The sequence below is a fragment of the Salmo trutta genome, chromosome 20 (genome assembly GCF_901001165.1).
Source record: "Salmo trutta chromosome 20, fSalTru1.1, whole genome shotgun sequence".
Lineage (NCBI taxonomy): Eukaryota > Metazoa > Chordata > Actinopteri > Salmoniformes > Salmonidae > Salmo > Salmo trutta.
The window spans coordinates 2410219-2430646 of NC_042976.1; the positions used below are offsets into that span (position 1 = coordinate 2410219).

General features: G+C 45.7%; 1 protein-coding gene across 3 annotated transcripts in view; it reads left to right on the forward strand.

Annotated features, from left to right (window-relative positions):
• Positions 1-20428, forward strand: part of als2a (alsin Rho guanine nucleotide exchange factor ALS2 a) — a 102679-nt gene that overhangs the window by 17820 nt on the left and 64431 nt on the right. For 2 of the 3 annotated variants that reach the window (XM_029702012.1, XM_029702013.1), the window contains exons 8-13: positions 588-665; positions 1759-1866; positions 4943-5056; positions 6659-6830; positions 17676-17865; positions 18498-18563. In XM_029702012.1, coding sequence (XP_029557872.1) covers positions 588-665; positions 1759-1866; positions 4943-5056; positions 6659-6830; positions 17676-17865; positions 18498-18563 — 728 coding nt within the window. The remainder of the gene's footprint in view (positions 1-587; positions 666-1758; positions 1867-4942; positions 5057-6658; positions 6831-17675; positions 17866-18497; positions 18564-20428) is intronic. The other variant, XM_029702014.1, reaches the window with a different exon arrangement.

Consider the following 20428-nt stretch of genomic DNA (forward strand, 5'->3'; position numbering starts at 1 on the left):
TATTGCTTTATACTATAGCCTTATCCTGTTGCCGTATCCCGTTGCCTTATCCCGTTGCCTTATCCTATTGCTTTATACTATTGCCTTAGCCTATTGCCTTATCCTGTCGCCTTATCCTATTGCCTTATCCTATTGCCTTATCCTGTTGCCTTAGCCTATTGCCTTAGCCTATTGCCTTATCCTATTGCCTTATCCTATTGCCTTATCCTATTGCTTTATACTATTGCCTTATCCCTTTGCCTTATCCCTTTGCCTTATCCCTTTGCCTTATCCCGTTGCCTTATCCCGTCGCCTTATCCTGTCGCCTTATCCTGTCGCCTTATCCTATTGCCTTATCCTATTGCCTTATCCTGTCGCCTTATCCTATTGCCTTATCCTATTGCCTTATCCTATTGCCTTATCCTATTGCCTTATCCTATTGCCATTTTAGCATTGTATTTATTTGATTGCCTCTCTCTTCCTACGAATTTAGAGGAGAGACTGTTAAGAAGTTATGACGTGAGCAACGTAGCATTTCGTATCTGATATTATAGCGTTCTATAAATTGAGAGACCGGTGTGTAATATAACAAGGCTTTATCACCCCAGGTGTTTTCCTGGGGCAGCAACAGATCCGGCCAGTTGGGACACATGAACAGCCCCACTACCATGCCTCAAAAGGCCAAGGTACTCTAACGACATTTACCTACTGTAGAGTGAATATATTCTTGTCTTTTAGTTATTTTCATGGTTATACTGTGCTGCTGGTCTAGCCTGGTGGTCTAGCCTGGTGGTCTGGTGGTCTAGCCTGGTGGTCTAGCCTGGTGGTCTGGTGGTCTGGTGGTCTAGCCTGGTGGTCTGGTGGTCTAGCCTGGTGACCTAGCCTGGTGACCTAGCCTGGTGGCCTAGCCTGGTGGTCTAGCCTGGTGGTCTGGTGGTCTAGCCTGGTGGCCTAGCCTGGTGGTCTAGCCTGGTGGCCTAGCCTGGTGGTCTAGCCTGGTGGCCTAGCCTGGTGGTCTGGTGGTCTAGCCTGGTGGTGTGGTGGTCTAGCCTGGTGATCTGGTGGTCTAGCCTGGTGGCCTGGTGGTCTAGCCTGGTGGTCTAGCCTGGTGGTCTGGTGGTCTAGCCTGGTGGTCTAGCCTGGTGGTCTAGCCTGGTGGTCTGGTGGTCTAGCCTGGTGGTCTAGCCTGGTGGCCTGGTGGTCTAGCCTGGTGGCCTGGTGGTCTAGCCTGGTGGTCTGGTGGTCTAGCCTGGTGGTCTGGTGGTCTAGCCTGGTGGTCTAGCCTGGTGGCCTGGTGGTCTAGCCTGGTGGTCTGGTGGTCTAGCCTGGTGGTCTAGCCTGGTGGCCTGGTGGTCTAGCCTGGTGGCCTGGTGGTCTAGCCTGGTGGTCTGGTGGTCTAGCCTGGTGGTCTAGTCTGGTGGTCTAGCCTGGTGGTCTAGCCTGGTGGCCTGGTGGTCTAGCCTGGTGGTCTAGCCTGGTGGTCTGGTGGTCTAGCCTGGTGGTCTAGCCTGGTGGTCTAGCCTGCTGGTCTTGCCTGGTGGTCTAGCCTGCTGGTCTGGTGGTCTAGCCTGCTGGTCTAGCTTGGTGGTCCCAGATCTGTTATCTGCTGCAAAGCCAATTCCTACGGTTGTCGTCATGCATTATATTTGACATGTCAACAACCGTAGGAGTTGGCTTTACCCTGCCACCAGGTCCCTCACACTCTGACATCTCCTGGCTGATCTCTGTGTGTGTGTGTGTGTGTGTGTGTGTGTGTGTGTGTTTTGACCTCCTCCTCAGATGTCAGAGGGTCTGCGTGTGTTTGACCTGGCAGCAGGACAGAGCCACAGTGTGTTCCTGGCTGATGGTGACTGCTCCCAGCCCATCCTCTTTTACAGCGGTCAACAGGTCAGTATGTCCTCTTTTACAGAGGTCAACAGGTCAGTATGTCCTGTGTTGCAGAGGTCAACAGGTCAGTATGTCCTGTGTTGCAGAGGTCAACAGGTCAGTATGTCCTCTTTTACAGAGGTCAAAAGGTCAGTATGTCCTCTTTTACAGAGGTCAACAGGTCAGTATGTCCTCTGTTGCAGAGGTCAACAGGTCGGTATGTCCTCTGTTACAGAGGTCAACAGGTCGGTATGTCCTCTGTTACAGAGGTCAACAGGTCGGTATGTCCTCTGTTACAGAGGTCAACAGGTCGGTATGTCCTCTGTTACAGAGGTCAACAGGTCAGTATGTCCTCTGTTACAGAGGTCAACAGGTCAGTATGTCCTCTGTTACAGAGGTCAACAGGTCAACAGGTCAGTATGTCCTCTGTTACAGAGGTCAACAGGTCAGTATGTCCTCTGTTGCAGAGGTCAACAGGTCAGTATGTCCTCTGTTGCAGAGGTCAACAGGTCAGTATGTCCTCTGTTGCAGAGGTCAACAGGTCAGTATGTCCTCTGTTGCAGAGGTCAACAGGTCAGTATGTCCCCTGTTGCAGAGGTCAACAGGTCAGTATGTCCCCTGTAACAGAGGTCAACAGGTCAGTATGTCCTCTGTAACAGAGGTCAACAGGTCAACAGGTCAGTATGTCCTCTGTTACAGAGGTCAACAGGTCAACAGGTCAGTATGTCCTCTGTTACAGAGGTCAACAGGTCAACAGGTCAGTATGTCCTCTGTTACAGAGGTCAACAGGTCAACAGGTCAGTATGTCCTCTGTTACAGAGGTCAACAGGTCAGTATGTCCTCTGTAACAGAGGTCAACAGGTCAACAGGTCAGTATGTCCTCTGTAACAGAGGTCAACAGGTCAACAGGTCAGTATGTCCCCTGTAACAGAGGTCAACAGGTCAACAGGTCAGTATGTCCTCTGTAACAGAGGTCAACAGGTCAACAGGTCAGTATGTCCTCTGTTACAGAGGTCAACAGGTCAACAGGTCAGTATGTCCTCTGTAACAGAGGTCAACAGGTCAACAGGTCAGTATGTCCCCTGTAACAGAGGTCAACAGGTCAACAGGTCAGTATGTCCTCTGTAAAGCCCAGTTTAGATACAACAGACGAGATGTGACACAACGGTCGTAATGAGTTTGTTCTACAACAGTTTGCTTCGTCTGAACGGTCTAGTTTTAGAAAGTCTCACGTTTGGCTGCTGAATTTCCCAAAATGCATTATTACATTTGAGTAATTTAGCAGACTTACAGGAGCAATTAGGGTTAAGTGCCTTGCTCAAGGATACGTCAAAATATTTTTCACCTTAGTCGGCCCGGGGTTTTGAACCAGCGATCATTCGGTTACTGACCTCTAACGCTCTTAACCACGATGCTACCTGCCGCCCATATCGTATCTTGACCGAAGACTTACGGCGAGACGGGTCCCTTTGGCCAATCAGAGAACAGCGCGCTGACGTTCTGTGTTCAGCCAAGCAGCTAGCTTGCTAGCTAGCCAAGCGGACACCTAGCTAGCTGTTTTGTTGCAGTAGTAGCTAGCCTAGCGGACACCTAGCTAGCTGTATTGCTGCAGTAGTAGCTAGCCTAGCGGACACCTAGCTAGCTGTATTGCTGCAGTAGTAGCTAGCCATGCGGACACCTAGCTAGCTCTATTGCTGCAGTAGTAGTTAGCCAAGCGGACACCTAGCTAACTGTATTGTTGCAGTAGTAGCTAGCCAAGCGGACACCTAGCTAGCTGTATTGCTGCAGTAGTAGCTAGCCTAGCTTGCTGATATTTCTCTACAAAGTACATGTATTCAGTTTGCTACAACATAGCGGCGGCAGCGTAGCCTAGTGGTTAGAGGGGGGAGGCAGGTAGCCTAGTGGTTAGAGCGTTGGACTAGTAACCGAAAGGTTGCAAGATCAAATCCCCGAGCTGACAAGGTAAAAAATCTGTCGTTCTGCCCCCTGAACAAGGCAGTTAACCCACTGTTGCCTGGTAGGCCATCATTGTAAACAAGAATTTGTTCTTAACTGACTTGCCTAGTTAAATAAAGTTCAAATAAAAATAAATAGGATAGCTTTGTTTCAAACTATGATCACGTCATTCTAGAGGCACCGTTACTGTGGAAACGGTCTCAACTGCACACCTCGTCTTCTTACTCTGGGCTCCCGAGTGGCGCAGCGGTCTAAGGTGCTAGAGGCGTCACTACAGACACCCTGGTTCGATTCCAGGCTGTATCACAACCGAGCCATAATTGGGAGTCCCATAGTGTGGCGCACAATTGGCCCAGCGTCGCCGGGGTAGGCCGTCATTGTAATATACCAATTTATTCTTAACCGACTTACCTAGTTAAATAAATAAATAAATAAAACAAAATGAATGTGAATGCCTGGTCGACAACCCAAAATTCTAAAACTGGCTAGTCTCGTCTCGTCTCGTGTTGGCTAATGTATCTGAACCGGACTTTACATGTGTGTTGTATACTGTATAAGTTAAGTGTTGTGTCTTGTGATGTTAAATGCACTGAGTGTACAAAACATTAGGAACACCTTCCTAATATTGAGTAAGGAAGGTGTTCAGAACAGCCTCAATTTCGTCTGGGGTCATGGACTCTACAAGGTGTCGAAAGCGTTCCACAGGGATGCTGGTCCATGTTGACTCCAATGCTTCCCCACAGTTGTATCCAGTTGGCTGGATGTCCTTTGAATGGTGGATCATTTTTGATTCGCACGGGGAGACTGTTGAGCGTGAAGATCCTTTTTTTAACTCTAAAATAAATGTCATTGTTTATATTGTGAAAACTTATAGATTGTTTCATTTCTGTATTTCTTCTGTTTTTGTTACTTTACATGTAGAGTCATTTTTCAGTATCTGCTGAATCAATAGCTTTCTGGACGAGTCTCTTCCCCTTCTGCAGAAGCCGTGTGTGTGTGTGTGTGTGTGTGTGTGTGTGTGTGTGTGTGTGTGTGTGTGTGTGTGTGTGTGTGTGTGTTTTTTCTTTTTCTTGTATAGTCAGTGAATGTAGTTGAACAAATTTCCCTATGGGAACAATAAAATATTTATGAATGAATTCAGATGATGGAGACCACACCTGAGAACCACATACCTGGGACAGGGTCAACTGAGAGCTCTCCCTCTATAACTGACACGTATACCCTCAGACCTGTCCTACTGCCCTTCTGTATGAAAGTGAGTAGAACACAAACACTTCCTCTCTATAATATGTAGAAGTCTTCCCGTGTGGCTCAGTTGGTAGAGCATGGTGTTTGCAACGCCAGCATGGTGTTTGCAACGCCAGCATGGTGTGTGCAACGCCAGCATGGTGTGTGCAACGCCAGCATGGTGTGTGCAACGCCAGCATGGTGTGTGCAACGCCAGCATGGTGTTTGCAACGCCAGGGTTGTGGGTTCGATTCCCACAGGGGGGCCAGTAAAAAAAAAAAAATGCATGATATGAAATGTATGCATTCACTACTGTAAGTCGCTCTGGATAAGAGCGTCTGCTAAATGACTAAAATGTAAATGTAGAAAGAAATGTTTTACCCCTAACGAGCTTCAGCCCAGCTTGAACGAAAGGGTGCTCGACTGAGGGAAAATCCCACAACATTCCTTTACCCCAGAACACTTCGACAGGTGTTGGGACCTGAGAATGAAAAAAGAGCACTTTTTTAGTAACTGTCTGTTCGTTTCCCCTGGTAATAAATCAATCAGATTTATGCGGAAACAAGAGTGCTCCTTTTTCTTGATTTTTAGAATGTATTATACAGTGGGGGGAAAAAAGTATTTGATCCCCTGCCAATTTTGTACGTTTACCCACTGACAAAGAAATTATCAGTCTATAATTTTAATGGTAGGTTTATTTGAACAGTGAGAGACAGAATAACAACAAAAAATCCAGAAAAACGCATGTCAAAAATGTTATAAAATTATTTGCGTTTTAATGAGGGAAATAAGTATTTGACCCCTCTGCAAAACATGACTTAGTACTTGGTGGCAAAACCCTTGTTGGCAATCGCAGAGGTCAGACGTTTCTTGTAGTTGGCCACCAGGTTTGCCCACATCTCAGGAGGGATTTTTTCCCACTCCTCTTTGCAGATCTTCTCCAAGTCATTAAGGTTTAGAGGCTGACGTTTGGCAACTCGAACCTTTAGCTCCCTCCACAGATTTTCTATAGGATTAAGGAGACTGGCTAGGCCACTCCAGGACCTTAATGTGCTTCTTCTTGAGCCACTCCTTTGTTGCCTTGGCCGTGTGTTTTGGGTCATTGTCATGCTGGAATACCCTCCACGACCCATTTTAAATGCCCTGGCTGAGGGAAGGAGGTTCTCACGCAAGATTTGATGGTACATGGCCCGTCCATCGTCCCTTTGATGCGGTGAAGTTGTCCTGTCCCCTTAGCAGAAAACACCCCAAAGCATAATGTTTCCACCTCCATGTTTGACGGTGGGGATGGTGTTCTTGGGGTCATAGGCAGCATTCTTCCTCCAAACACGGCGAGTTGAGTTGATGCCAAAGAGCTCCATTTTGGTCTCATCTGACCACAACACTTTCACCCAGTTTTCCAGTTTTTAGACTCCTACCAGTAACTTGTCCCTGAGAGGTGGCAGTAGACTCCTACCAGTAACTTGTCCCTGAGAGGTGGCAGTAGACTCCTACCAGTAACTTGTCCCTGAGAGGTGGCAGTAGACTCCTAGGCTAACTCCGTAAGAACCTACAGTCATGTATCTGGGCAATATCATAACATGCCACATAAAATATTGCTATGTAATGGTGTTGGTGTCTTCCTGTCTAGATGGGCTACATCAGCAGTGTGTATGGCGGAGGACAGTCTTGTCTAGCCCAGGCTGACCTCAACGTGATGGGGTTCATCTCTGCTCTCCACGAGCTGGCTGCAGCAGACAGGAAGTTCTACTGCAGGCTCAGAGACGTCAAGAAGCGGGTGGTCAGGCCTCTACTGAAGAAAGGTGAGACAAAAGACATACAGACATAGGGATAGGGCTGTTGAGGTATCCGTATTACCCGCCACACAGGCGGTCATGAGTCATGAAGGCAGTCAAATTCCACGTGATCGTTTAGTCACGGTAATTACTCTTCTCCAAGCTCTGATGCTGCTGATGGTCATTACTAGCCTACCAAACTTGCTAACTGCCTGGTTCTCAGCACTCTATTGTCCCTCTAATCACTCTGACAGCAATGTAAATGTTATGGAAAACCTAATCAAACACTTCATGAGAGTCCATGAGCTCATGTTGCGCAACATTTCTATAGGCTATTGCGTGAGAGAACAGAGCGATGGCCTCTAATAAAAAGAGGAGGATTTAAATGTATTTTTTCCCGCTGCTCCTGTTTCCAGACAGGTGCATGATAATGGTCCATTCTGAATGTGGTCCCGTGTGGCTCAGTTGGTAGAGCATGGTGTTTACAATGCCAGGGTTGTGGGTTCGATTCCCACGGGGGACCAGTACGGAAGGAAAAAAAAGAAAAAAAATGTATGAAATGTATGCATTCACTACTGTAAGTCGCTCTGGATAAGAGCATCTGCTAAATGACTAAAATGTAATGTAAAATATATATTATTTAGTATATTTAAAGACAAGATTAAATCAGGAATAGTGTAATGGGTGACAATATTAGCCTATCACTTGTGAATTATATATGATAACTTGTGAATAATGCACAGCATAAAAAAACTTTTTTTTTTTTTTTTTTTTTTACTTTTTCATGTAGCCTAGCCCATAGGCATATATGTTTTGATAAGGTTTGTATCATAACTAAAGTGGCCAAATAACTTCTTCAAATTAAGCACATTAATCCGCTTTACAACGGGTGTAGATCCTAACTGGTGTACATAAGCAGCGTGTGAGTTTGAAATTTGGGGAAGATAATTTTTACCTTAAAAATGCACCTTTATAATAAAATAATAATAATTGCATTTGCGGTCACTTTTTGATAATGGTATTTTTTTCTAATGGAACATTTGCGGTTATGTCCTACTCCCATGTGCGCGTTGCTGCGCTTATAATGTGTAGGCCGTCATTGTAAAATAAGATATTTTTCTTATTTAACTGACTTGCCTAGTTAAATAAAGGTAAAAAAAAAAAAGAGTTTATCAACATTTTAAGCTAAACGTTGTGATCTGTTGCGTCAGCCACATTACATAAAATCTTTGGGGGGGATGCTAGTGGTTGTATTAATTTGGGATCTATCGCATTCCACAACTGTCCCAGACTATGTTTGGAATATTTATTTCTCGCACAGAATAGAATAGGTCGACTTTTGTACTATGGGGGATAGTAGATTGACATAGGATAGTGCTTTTGCTGTTCATTAGGCCTACTCATCTTGTTGGCTGACGAAAAGTAAATGTGGACATTTCTTCCAATATCTGTAATGTGCACTTTGGACTTGGATAAGGATGCGCGCAGTTGCGTCTCCGATGTGCCTGTCTTCATGATGGAGAGCCATGTGAGTGAGATGTGATTCGGAGCGCTCAGTACTTTTTTTTTAGAGTGCATCGGAGCCACACAAAGGGGATGCCGCTGTGAATTTCTAGGCATTATCAAGTGCTTGTCTCATTGTGAATGAGAGACTGATGAAGTGTGTACAGCCTGCGCAAAAAACTAAGCAGAGCTCATGCCTTTCAAGATACTTTTTTCAAATCATCATTTGTCTCATCATGCAGCCTTACAATGTATTAAAAATCTAAACATATATCCCAATGTTTGTAGAACAACTAAAGTTACATTAATAACTCTAAATTAAGGAAATAGGAGGACCTATTTCTTTGTTAACCGCTCACCACAGAATAGCTATACACTACCCTTCAAAAGTTTGGGGTCACTTACAAATGTCCTTGTTTTCCATGAAAACATACATGAAATGAGTTGCAAAATGAATAGGAAATATAGTCAAGACTTTGACAAGGTTATAAATAATATATTTTTTAATTTAAATCATAATTGTGTCCTTCAAACTTTGCTTTCATCAAAGAATCCTCCATTTGCAGCAATTACGGCCTTGCAGACCCTTTGGCATTCTAGTTGTCAATTTGTTGAGGTAATCTGAAGAGATTTCACCTCATGCTTCCTGAAGCACCTCCCACAAGTTGGATTGGCTTGATGGGCACTTCTTACGTACCACACGGTCAAGCTGCTCCCACAACAGCTCAATAGGGTTGAGATCCGGTGACTGTGCTGGCCACTCCATTATAGACAGAATACCAGCTGACTGCTTCTTCCCTAAATAGCTCTTGCATAGTTTGGAGCTGTGCTTTGGGTCATTGTCCTGTTGTAAGAGGAAATTGGCTCCAATTTAAGCGCCGTCCACAGAGTATTGCATGGCGTTGCAAAATGGAGTGATAGCCTTCCTTCTTCAAGATCCCTTTTATCCTCTGTACAAATCTCCAACTTTACCATCACCAAAGCACCCCCAGACCATCACATTGCCTCCACCAGATGGCGTCAAGCACTCCTCTCGTATATTTTCATTTTCTCTGCGTCTCACGAATGTTCTTCTTTGTGATCCGAACACCTCAAACTTAGATTCGTCTGTCCATTAAACTTTTTTCCAATCTTCCTCTGTCCAGTGTCTGTGCTCTTTTGCCCATATTTTCTTTTTATTGGCTGAGTCTGAGATGTGGCTTTTTCTTTGCAACTCTGCCTAGAAGGCCAGCATCCCGGAGTTGCCTCTTCACTGTTGACGTTGAGACATCAATCTCTCTATAGCCCAGTCTGTTGTCTCCCCTTGCTTCAAGATGTACACCATTGTTCCTGTACCCAAGAAAGCAAAGATAACTGAACTAAATGACTACTGCCCCGTAGCACTCACTTCTGTCATCATGAAGTGCTTTGAGAGACTAGTCAAGGATCATATCACCTCCACCTTACTTGCCACCCTAGACCCACTTCAGTTTGCTTACCACCCCAACAGGTCCACAGACGACGCAATCGCCATCACACTGCCCTAACCCATCTGGACAAGAGGAATACCTATGTAAGAATGCTGTTCATTGACTACAGCTCAGCATTCAACACCATAGTACCCACAAGCTCATCAACCCCGGCCTGTGCAACTGGGTCCTGGACTTTCTGACGGACCACCCCAGGTGGTGAAGGTAGGAAACAACATCTTCGCTGGGGCCCCACAAGGGTGCATGCTCAGTCCCCTCCTGTACTCCCTGTTCACCCATGACTGCGTGGCCATGCACCCTCAATGATCAAGTTTGCAGACTACACAACAGTAGTCGGCTTGATTACCAACAATGACGAGACAGCCTACAGGGAGGAGGTGAGGGCACTCGGAGTGTGGTGTCAGGAAAACAACTTCTCACTCAATGTCAACAAAACAGAGGAGATGATTGTGATCTTCAGGAAACAGCAGAGGGAGCACCCCCCCATCCACATCGACGGGACGGTAGTGGAGAAGGTAGAACGTTTTAAGTTCCTCGGCATACACATCACGGACAAACTGAAATGTTCCACCCACACAGACAGTGTGGTGAAGAAGGCGCAACAGCGCCTCTTTAACCTCAGGAGGCTGAGGAAATTTGGCTTGTCAAAACCCTGACAAACTTTTACAGATGCACAATCCAGAGCATCCTGTCTGACTGTCTCACAGCCTGGTACGGCAACTGCACCGCCCTCAACCGCAAGGTTCTCCAGAGGGTGGTGCGGTCTGCACAACGCATCACCGGGGGCAAACTACCTGTCCTCCATGACACCTACAGCAACTGATGTCACAGGAAGGCCAAAAAGATCATCAAGGACATCAACCACCCGAGCCACTGCCTGTTCACAACGCTACCATCCAGAAGGCGAGGTCAGTACAGGTGCATCAAAGCTGGGACCAAGAGACTGAAAAACAGCTTCTGTCTCAAGGCCAGACTGCTAAACAGCCATCACTACTGCCTACATTGAGAACAAATCACTGGCCACTTTAATAAATGGATCACTAGTCACTTTAAACAATGCTACTTTAAATAATGCCACTTTAATAATGTTACATATCTTACATTACTCATATGTATATACTGTATTTTATACCATCTATTGCACCTTGCCTATGCCGCTCGGCCATCGCTCATCCATATACTTATATGTACATATTCTCATTCACCCCTTTAGATTTGTGTGTATTAGGTCGTTGTTGGCAAATTGTTAGATTACTTGTTAGATATTACTGCACTTGTGGAACTAGAAGCACAAGCATTTCGCTACACTCACATTAACATCTGCTAACCATATGTATGTGGCCAATAACATCTGCTAACCATGTGACCAATAACATCTGCTAACCATGTGACCAATAACACCTGCTAACCATGTGTATGGACCAATAACATCTGCTAACCACGTGTATGTGGCCAATAACATCTGCTAACCATGTGACCAATAACATCTGCTAACCATGTGACCAATAACACCTGCTAACCATGTGTATGGACCAATAACATCTGCTAACCATGTGTATGTGACCAATAACATCTGCTAACCATGTGTATGTGGCCAATAACATCTGCTAACCATGTGTATGGACCAATAACATCTGCTAACCATGTGTATGTGACCAATAACATCTGCTAACCATGTGTATGTGGCCAATAACATCTGCTAACCATGTGTATGGACCAATAACATCTGATTTGATTTTGAATAAACTGGATGGTCTCTGTTTGAGACATTAAAAACTATACTATCTTATGTTTCACCGAGTCGTGGCTGAACTACGACATGGATAATATACAGTTGGCTGGGTTATCCGTGCATCGGCAGGACAGAACAGCTACGTCCGGCAAGACGAGAGGTGGAGGTGTGTCTATTTGTCAATAACAGCTGGTGCGAAATGTCTAATATTAAGGAAGTCTCGAGGTATTGCTCGCCTGAGGTAGAATACCTCATGATAAGCTGTAGACCACACTATCTACCAAGAGAGTTCTCATCTATATTATTCGTAGCCATCTATTTACCACCACAGACCGATGCTGGCACTAAGACCGCTCTCAAACCAACTCTATAAGGCCAAAAGCAAACAAGAAAATGCTCATACAGAAGCGTCTTTACTAGTGGCCGGGGACTTTAATGCAGGCAAACTTAAATCCGTTTCACCTCATTTCTATCAGCATGTCACATGTGCAACCTGAGGGAAAAAAATATAGACCACCTTTACTCCACACGCGTACAAAGCTCTCCCTCGCCCTCCATTTGGCAAATCTGACAGGAATGTTTTGCAGCACAGACTGGAATAGGTTCCGGGATTCATCCAATGCATTGAGGAGTATACCACCTCAGTCACCGGCTTCATCAATTAGTGTATTGACGACGTCGTCCCCACAGTGACCGTACGTACATATCCCAACCAGAAGCCATGGATTTCAGGCAACAACCGCACTGAGCTAAAGGCTAGAGCTGCCCCTTTCAAGGAGCGTGACACTAATCTGGACGCTTATAAGAAATCTCGCTATGCCCTCAGATGAACTATCAAACAGGCAAAGCGTCAATACAGGACTAAGGTTGAATCCTACTACACTGGCTCTGACAGTCGTCGGATGTGGCAGAGCTTGTAAACTGTTAATTACTACAAAGGGAAACCCAGCCGCGAGCTGCCCAGTGATGCGAGCCTATCAGACGGGCTAAATGCCTTTTATGTTTGCTTCAAGGCAAGCAACACTGAAGCATGCATGAGAGCACCAGCTGTTCTGGACAACTGTGTGATCACGCTCTCTGTAGACGATGAGAGCAAGATCTTTAACCTGTTACATCTAGGGGGCAGTAATTTCACGGCTGGATAAAAAACGTACCCGATTTAATCTGATTATTAGTCCTGCCCAGAAACTGGAATATGCATATAATTATTAGCTTTGGAGAGAAAACACTCCAAAGTTTCTGAAACTGTTTGAATGGTGTCTGTGAGTATAACAGAACTCCTATGGCAGGCAAAAACCTGAGATGCTTCTGTTCAGGAAGTACCCTGTCTGAACATTTCTTGCCCTTCTTTATTATCTCTGTCGTTTACAAAGGATCTCTGCTCTTACGTGACAATTCTCACGTCAACAATGGAGTCTCACAGCCCGGGAAAAACAGGAATGATGTCATTCAAAGCCCTGGCTGAAGCACACGAGAGCAAATGCTGAGTGGTCAGTCAATGGACTAAGCCTTAGGCGCGTGACACGCCCCGCCCCCGGCTTTTGGTTTTTTCCTCAGTTTACAGACAGGCAGATTCCCGGTCGGAATATTATCGCTTCTCTACGAGATAAATTGCATAAATATTGGTTTTAAACAGCGGTTGACATGCTTCGAAGTACGGTAATGGAATATTTCGAAATTTTTTGTCATATTTTGCGTCATGCTCGTGGCCGAGATTTAGCGTTGGGATAGTGTCTAGAACGCACGAACAAAACGTCGCTGTTTGGATATAACGATGGATTATTTGGGACCAAACCTACATTTGTTATTGAAGTAGAAGTCCTGGCAGTGTATTCTGATGAAGAACAAGCAAGGTAAGAACATTTTTCTTATAGGAAATGTGATTTTGGTGAAGGCTACACTGGGTGGGTGTCTAAATAGCTAGCCCTGTAACGCCGGGCTATGTACTTACATTATTGCAAAATGTGCTTCATCCGAAAAGCTATTTTAAAATCGGACATATCGAGTGCATAGAGGAGTTCTGTATCTATAATTCTTAAAATAATTGTTATGCTTTTTGTGAACGTTTATCGTGAGTAATTTAGTAAAATCACCGGAAGTGTTCGGTGGGAATGCTAGTTCTGAACGTCACATGCTAATGTAAAAAGCTGGTTTTTGATATAAATATGAACTTGATTGAACAGACATGCATGTATTGTATAACACAATGTCCTAGGTGTGTCATCTGATGAAGATCATCAAAGGTTAGTGCTGCATTTAGATATGGTTTGGGTTTATGTGACATGATATGCTAGCTTGAAAAATGGCTGTGTGATTATTCCTGGCTGGGTACTCTGCTGACATAATCTAATGTTTTGCTTTCGCTGTAAAGCCTTTTTGAAATCGGACAGTTTGGTTAGATAAAGGAGAGTCTTGTCTTTAAATAGCTGTAACATAGTCATATGTTTGAAAAGTGTAAGTTTTCGGATTTAGAGGAGTTTGAATTTCGCGCCCCGCCCATCATTGGATATTGGAGCAGACGTTCCGCTAGCGGAACGTGTAGATGTAAGAAGTTAAACAGGTCAACATTCACAAGGCCGTAGGGCCAGATGGATTACCAGGACATGTACTCAGAGCATGCTCGGACCAACTGGCAAGTATCTAAACTGATGTTTTCAGCCTCTCCCTGACCAAGTCTTTAACTTCTATGGGCTAGGTGGGACGTTAGCGTCCCACTCTATTCAACAGCCAGTGGAATCGCGTGGCGCGAAATACAAATACCTCAAAAATGCAACAATTTCAATATTTCAAACATACGACTATTTTACACCATTTGAAAGATAAGACTCTCGTTAATCTAACCACCTTGTCCGATTTCAAAAAGGCTTTACGGCGAAAGCAAAACATTAGATTATGTCAGGAGAGTACCCAGCCAAAAATAATCACACACCCATTTTTCAAGCAAGCATATATGTCACAAAAACCCAAACCACAGCTAAATGCAGCACTAACCTTTGATGGTCTTCATCAGATGACACTCCTAGGACATTATGTTATACAATACATGCATGTTTTGTTCAATCAAGTTCATATTTATATAAAAAAAACTGCTTTTTTACATTAGCATGTGATGTTCAGAACTAGCATTCCCACCCAAAACGTCTGGTGAATTTACTAAAATTACTCATGATAAACGTTGACAAAATACATAACAATTATTTTAAGAATTATAGATACAGAACTCCTTTATGCAATGTCGCTATGACATTTTGCAATATTCTGAGTACATAGCCATCACGGCTAGCTAATTTGACACCCGCCAACGTCGGGGCAAACTAAACTCAGAATTACTATTAAAAAAATGGGATTACCTTTGCTGTTCTTCGTCAGAATGCACTCCCAGGACTGCTACTTCCACAACAAATGTTGTTTTTATTCCAAATAATCCATAGTTATGTGCAAATATCCCCGTTTTGTTCGTGCGTTCAGGTCACTATCCCAAGGGTAACGCGCGAGTGCATTTCGAGGCAAAAACAAACAAACTGTGCTCCTGTTATCTGCTCGGAGACAGGAGACGTATCAATCCACTTTCTGAACGCTTTAGAGAGCCAATGGAAGCTTTAGAAAGTGCTACATAACCCCACGGGCACTGTAGTTTCGATAGAGAAGCAAAGGGAGAACTACAAAATCGCAGACAGGCCACTTCCTGCTTGTAATTTTCTCAGGTTTTTGCCTGCCATATGAGTTCTGTTATACTCACAGACACCATTCAAACAGTTTTATAAACTTCAGAGTGTTTTCTATCCAAATCTACTAATAATATGCATATTCTCGTTTCTGGGAAAGAGTAGTAACCAGTTTAAATCGGGTACGTTTTTTTCATCCAGCCTTGAAAATACTGCCCCCTAGCCCAGACAGGTTAATACCTACATGTTTCAAGCAGACCACCATAATCCTTGAAAGTGAAGGTAACCTGCCTAAATGACGGTAAGGGTAGGCAACAACACATCTGCCACATTGATACTCAACACGGGGGCCCCTCAGGGGTGCGTGCTTAGGCCCCTCCTGTACTCCCTGTTCACCCATGACTGCGTGGCCAAGCACGACTCCAACACCATCATTAAGTCTGCTGACGTCACAATGGTGGTAGACCTGATCACCAACAATGATGAGACAGCCTATAGGGAGGAGGTCAGAAACCTGGCAGTGTGGTGCCAGGACAACAACCTCTCCGTCAACGTGAGCAAGACAAAGGAGATTTTCGTTCACTACAGGAAAAGGAGGGCCGAACACACCCCCATTCACATGGACAGGGCTGTAGTGGAACAGGTTGAGAGCTTCAAGTTCTTTGGTGTCCACCAACAATTTATCATGGTCCAAACACACCAAGAAAGTTGTGAAGAGGGCACGACAACGCTTTTTCTCCCTCAGGAGACTGAAAATATTTGGCATGGGTCCCCAGATCCTGAAAACGTTCTACAGCTGTACCATCGAGAACATCCTAACTGGTTGCATCACCGCCTGGTATGATAACTGCTCGGCATCCGACCATAAGGCACTACAGAGGGTAGTGCGTACGGCCCAGTACATCACAGGGGCAACGACCCCCCCCCCCCACAAATTACCTCGACTAAACTGTACCCCCCCAATGACTGGATACTGGTACCACCTGTTTATTGTGTTATTAAAAATGTTTTACCTTATTTTATTTAGTAAATATTTTCTTAACTCTATTTTCTTAAAACTGCATTGTTGGTTAAGAGCTTGTAAGTAAGCATTTCACGGTAAGTTCTACACCTGTTTTATTCGGCATATGTGACAAATAACATTTGATTTGATTTGACTGCACACTGCCCTTTCCCAGCTGGACAAGAGGAATACTTTTGTAAGAATGTTGTTCATCGACTACAGCACAGCCTTCAATACCATAGTGCCCTCCATGCTCGTCACTAAGCTTCCTGATGGGTCTACCCCAGGTGGTGAATGTATGCAACTACACCTCCGCCACACTTGTCCTCAACACGGGGGGGCCAACGGGTGCGTGCTCAGCCCCCTCCTATACTCCCTGTTCACCCATGACTGTGTTGCCACGCATGTCTCCAACTCAATCATTAAGTTTGCTGACGACACAACAGTGGTAAAGAGTGTGGTGGACTGATCTCAATCAATCAAATGTATTTATAAAGCCCTTTTTTTACATCAGCCGATGTCACAAAGTGCTGTACAGAAACCCAGCCTAAAACCCCCAAACAGCAAGCAATGCAGGTGTAGAAGCACGGTGGCTAGGAAAAACTCCCTAGAAAGGCAGGAACCTATGAAGAAACCTAGAGAGGAACCAGGCTATGAGGGGTGGCCAGTCCTCTTCTGGCTGATCTGTGTGTTGTAGAGAGGGTGGTGGATTGATCTGTGTTGTAGAGAGGGTGGTGGATTGATCTGTGTGTTGTAGTGAGGCTGGTGGATTGATCTGTGTGTTGTAGAGAGGGTGGTGGATTGATCTGTGTGTTGTAGAGAGGGTGGTGGATTGATATGTGTGTTGTAGAGAGGGTGGTGGATTGATCTGTGTTGTAGAGAGGGTGGTGAATTGATCTGTGTGTTGTAGAGAGGGTGGTGGATTGATCTGTGTGTTGTAGAGAGGGTGGTGGATTGATCTGTGTGTTGTAGAGAGGGTGGTGGATTGATCTGTGTTGTAGAGAGGGTGGTGGATTGATCTGTGTGTTATAGAGAGGGTGGTGGATTGATCTGTGTGTTATAGAGAGGGTGGTGGATTGATCTGTGTGTTGTAGAGAGGGTGGTGGATTGATCTGTGTGTTCTAGAGAGGGTGGTGGATTGATCTGTGTGTTGTAGAGAGGGTGATGGATTGATCTGTGTGTTGTAGAGAGGGTGGTGGATTGATCTGTGTGTTGTAGAGAGGGTGGTGGATTGATCTGTGTGTTGTAGTGAGGCTGGTGGATTGATCTGTGTGTTGTAGAGAGGGTGGTGGATTGATCTGTGTTGTAGAGAGGGTGGTGGATTGATCTGTGTTGTAGAGAGGGTGGTGGATTGATCTGTGTTGTAGAGAGGGTGGTGGATTGATCTGTGTGTTGTAGAGAGGGTGGTGGATTGATCTGTGTTGTAGAGAGGGTGGTGGATTGATCTGTGTGTTGTAGAGAGGGTGGTGGATTGATCTGTGTACTCTGTGTCTCCTCTAGAGTCTGTGTGCACGGTGTTGGGCACAACGTCCACCCTGCTGTTCCAGTCCCTGGCTAGTAGCTACAGCAGGCTGTGTCACCTGACAGGACAACACTCCGTCTCCCTTACAGCCTTCCTCCGTACTGACCGGGACGTCAAGGGACTGGTTATCCTGAAACAGGCTAACACATTCCTGGACCTGTATCAAGAGCAAGTACACAACTACTAGGCTGAGATGTCTGTTTTAGTGTTGTTTCTTCTATAGTAGTTACACTGTCAAATGGCCCCCGCCTGAGTCTTCCCTTCTCCTCCGCCCGAGTCTTCCCTTCTCCTCCGCCCGAGTCTTCCCTTCTCCTCCGCCCGAGTCTTCCCTTCTCCTCCGCCCGAGTCTTCCCTTCTCCTCCGCCCGAGTCTTCCCTTCTCCTCCTTCCGAGTCTTCCCTTCTCCTCCTCCCGAGTCTTCCCTTCTCCTCCTCCCGAGTCTTCCCTTCTCCTCCTCCCGAGTCTTCCCTTCTCCTCCTCCCGAGTCTTCCCTTCTCCTCCTCCCGAGTCTTCCCTTCTCCTCCGCCCGAGTCTTCCCTTCTCCTCCGCCCGAGTCTTCCCTTCTCCTCCGCCCGAGTCTTCCCTTCTCCTCCGCCCGAGTCTTCCCTTCTCCTCCGCCCGAGTCTTCCCTTCTCCTCCTCCCGAGTCTTCCCTTCTCCTCCGCCCGAGTCTTCCCTTCTCCTCCTCCCGAGTCTTCCCTTCTCATGTTCCTTCTTTGTTTCTTTGTTCATTTGTTCGTTCGTTCATTCATTCATTCATTCTCACCATCTGTTTTCTCGATCCCTCTCTCTATCTCTGCAGGTACTGTGGTTCAGTGGGTAATTTCCTGGTTATGGGGGGATTCCAAGCCCTCATGAAGCCCTCTGTGTAAGTCCTTCTATTTTACCTTATCCCAGATGCACTATCTTTTGTGTAAACTCTTACTGTGTATTGTACTGTACATCACCCCAGTTACACTAACCATATTGACTTCCTCATTACTAACTGTTTATTGATCAGGTAGAAACCCTCTACTTCTCTTAAAGAATGCATTCCTTTTGCAATGTGCCGAAATGGTGAGAGTAATTTGTCTTGGTGTTGAGCAAGAGTGTAACGACAAGACAACGTGGTAATATGACTCTACCTAGACAGTAGAGGACAGCTAGCCAACCAATGTATTTCTCCCAACGATTCCCATCTGGATGCATCCAATACAGGCGTTACAGTTATGTGGGAAAGATTCACTGTTTACAAAAATAATATTAACAAATAATAATATGCAATTTTAGCAGATTGTTTTATCCAAATCCACTTAGAGTCATGCGTGCGTACTTTTTATGTACATGTGGTCCCTGGAATCAAACCCACTATGCCGCCGGTAGCAAGCACCATGCTCTACCAACTGAGACGTAGAGGACCAGGAACCCGTTCCACGGGTGTGTTAGCCATTAGGCGTGTGAAGACCTGGTCCGCCACCTCCAGCTGTACAGTGACTGCATTAGCCCCGTTGGCAACTGGCTGGTGAACGTAAGAACTGACTGGTGAACAGAGGAACTGACTGGTGAACAGAGGAACTGACTGGTGAACAGAGGAACTGACTGGTGAACAGAGGAACTGACTGGTGAACAGAGGAACTGACTGGTGAACGGAGGAACTGACTGGTGATCGGAGGAACTGACTGGTGAACAGAGGAACTGACTGGTGATCGGAGGAACTGACTGGTGATCAGAGGAACTGACTGGTGAACAGAGGAACTGACTGGTGATCAGAGGAACTGACTGGTGATCAGAGGAACTGACTGGTGATCAGAGGAACTGACTGGTGAACAGAGGAACTGACTGGTGAACAGAGGAACTGACTGGTGAACAGAGGAACTGACTGGAGGAACTGACTGGTGATCGGAGGAACTGACTGGTGAACAGAGGAACTGACTGGTGATCGGAGGAACTGACTGGTGAACGGAGGAACTGGCTGGTGAACAGAGGAACTGACTGGTGAACAGAGGAACTGACTGGTGAACAGAGGAACTGACTGGTGATCAGAGGAACTGACTGGCGATCGGAGGAACTGACTGGTGAACAGAGGAACTGGGTGGTGAACAGAGGAACTGGCCATGCACTCTCCATTATTTAACAGGGAAATGTATTGGACACAATTTCCTCCAGCATGGTAGAAGAAACTGAAGTAGTAGACCCCTCCAATAGGGGCAGCAAATACACCTGTACCCGGATTGTAGGCACTGCCGATGTCAGTGATGACCTCTTTGTAGATCAGGGTGCTGTCATGGTCGAATGGCCTGGTGTTCCCGACCAGGGCAACTGACAAATATCACCTTTTTTTAGTTTTCTCGTTATTGGCTCTCACTAACTCACTAAGTTGGTTCTCACTAACTTTGAGCTGGATTTCCATGGCTCCCAGTTTCTCCACTGTGGTGTGGAGTTTCTCCTTGACACCAAAATCTTTTAGGGTAGCTTAGCCATGTTACCGTCACTCTGTCCCAATCTTCTGACACCTTCCTGTTACCGTCACTCTGTCCCAATCTTCTGACACCTTCCTGTTACCGTCACTCTGTCCCAATCTTCTGACACCTTCCTGTTACCGTCACTCGGTCCCAATCTTCTGACACCTTCCTGTTACCGTCGCTCTGTCCCAATCTTCTGACACCTTCCTGTTACCGTCACTCGGTCCCAATCTTCTGACACCTTCCTGTTACCGTCACTCTGTCCCAACCTTCTGACACCTTCCTGTTACCG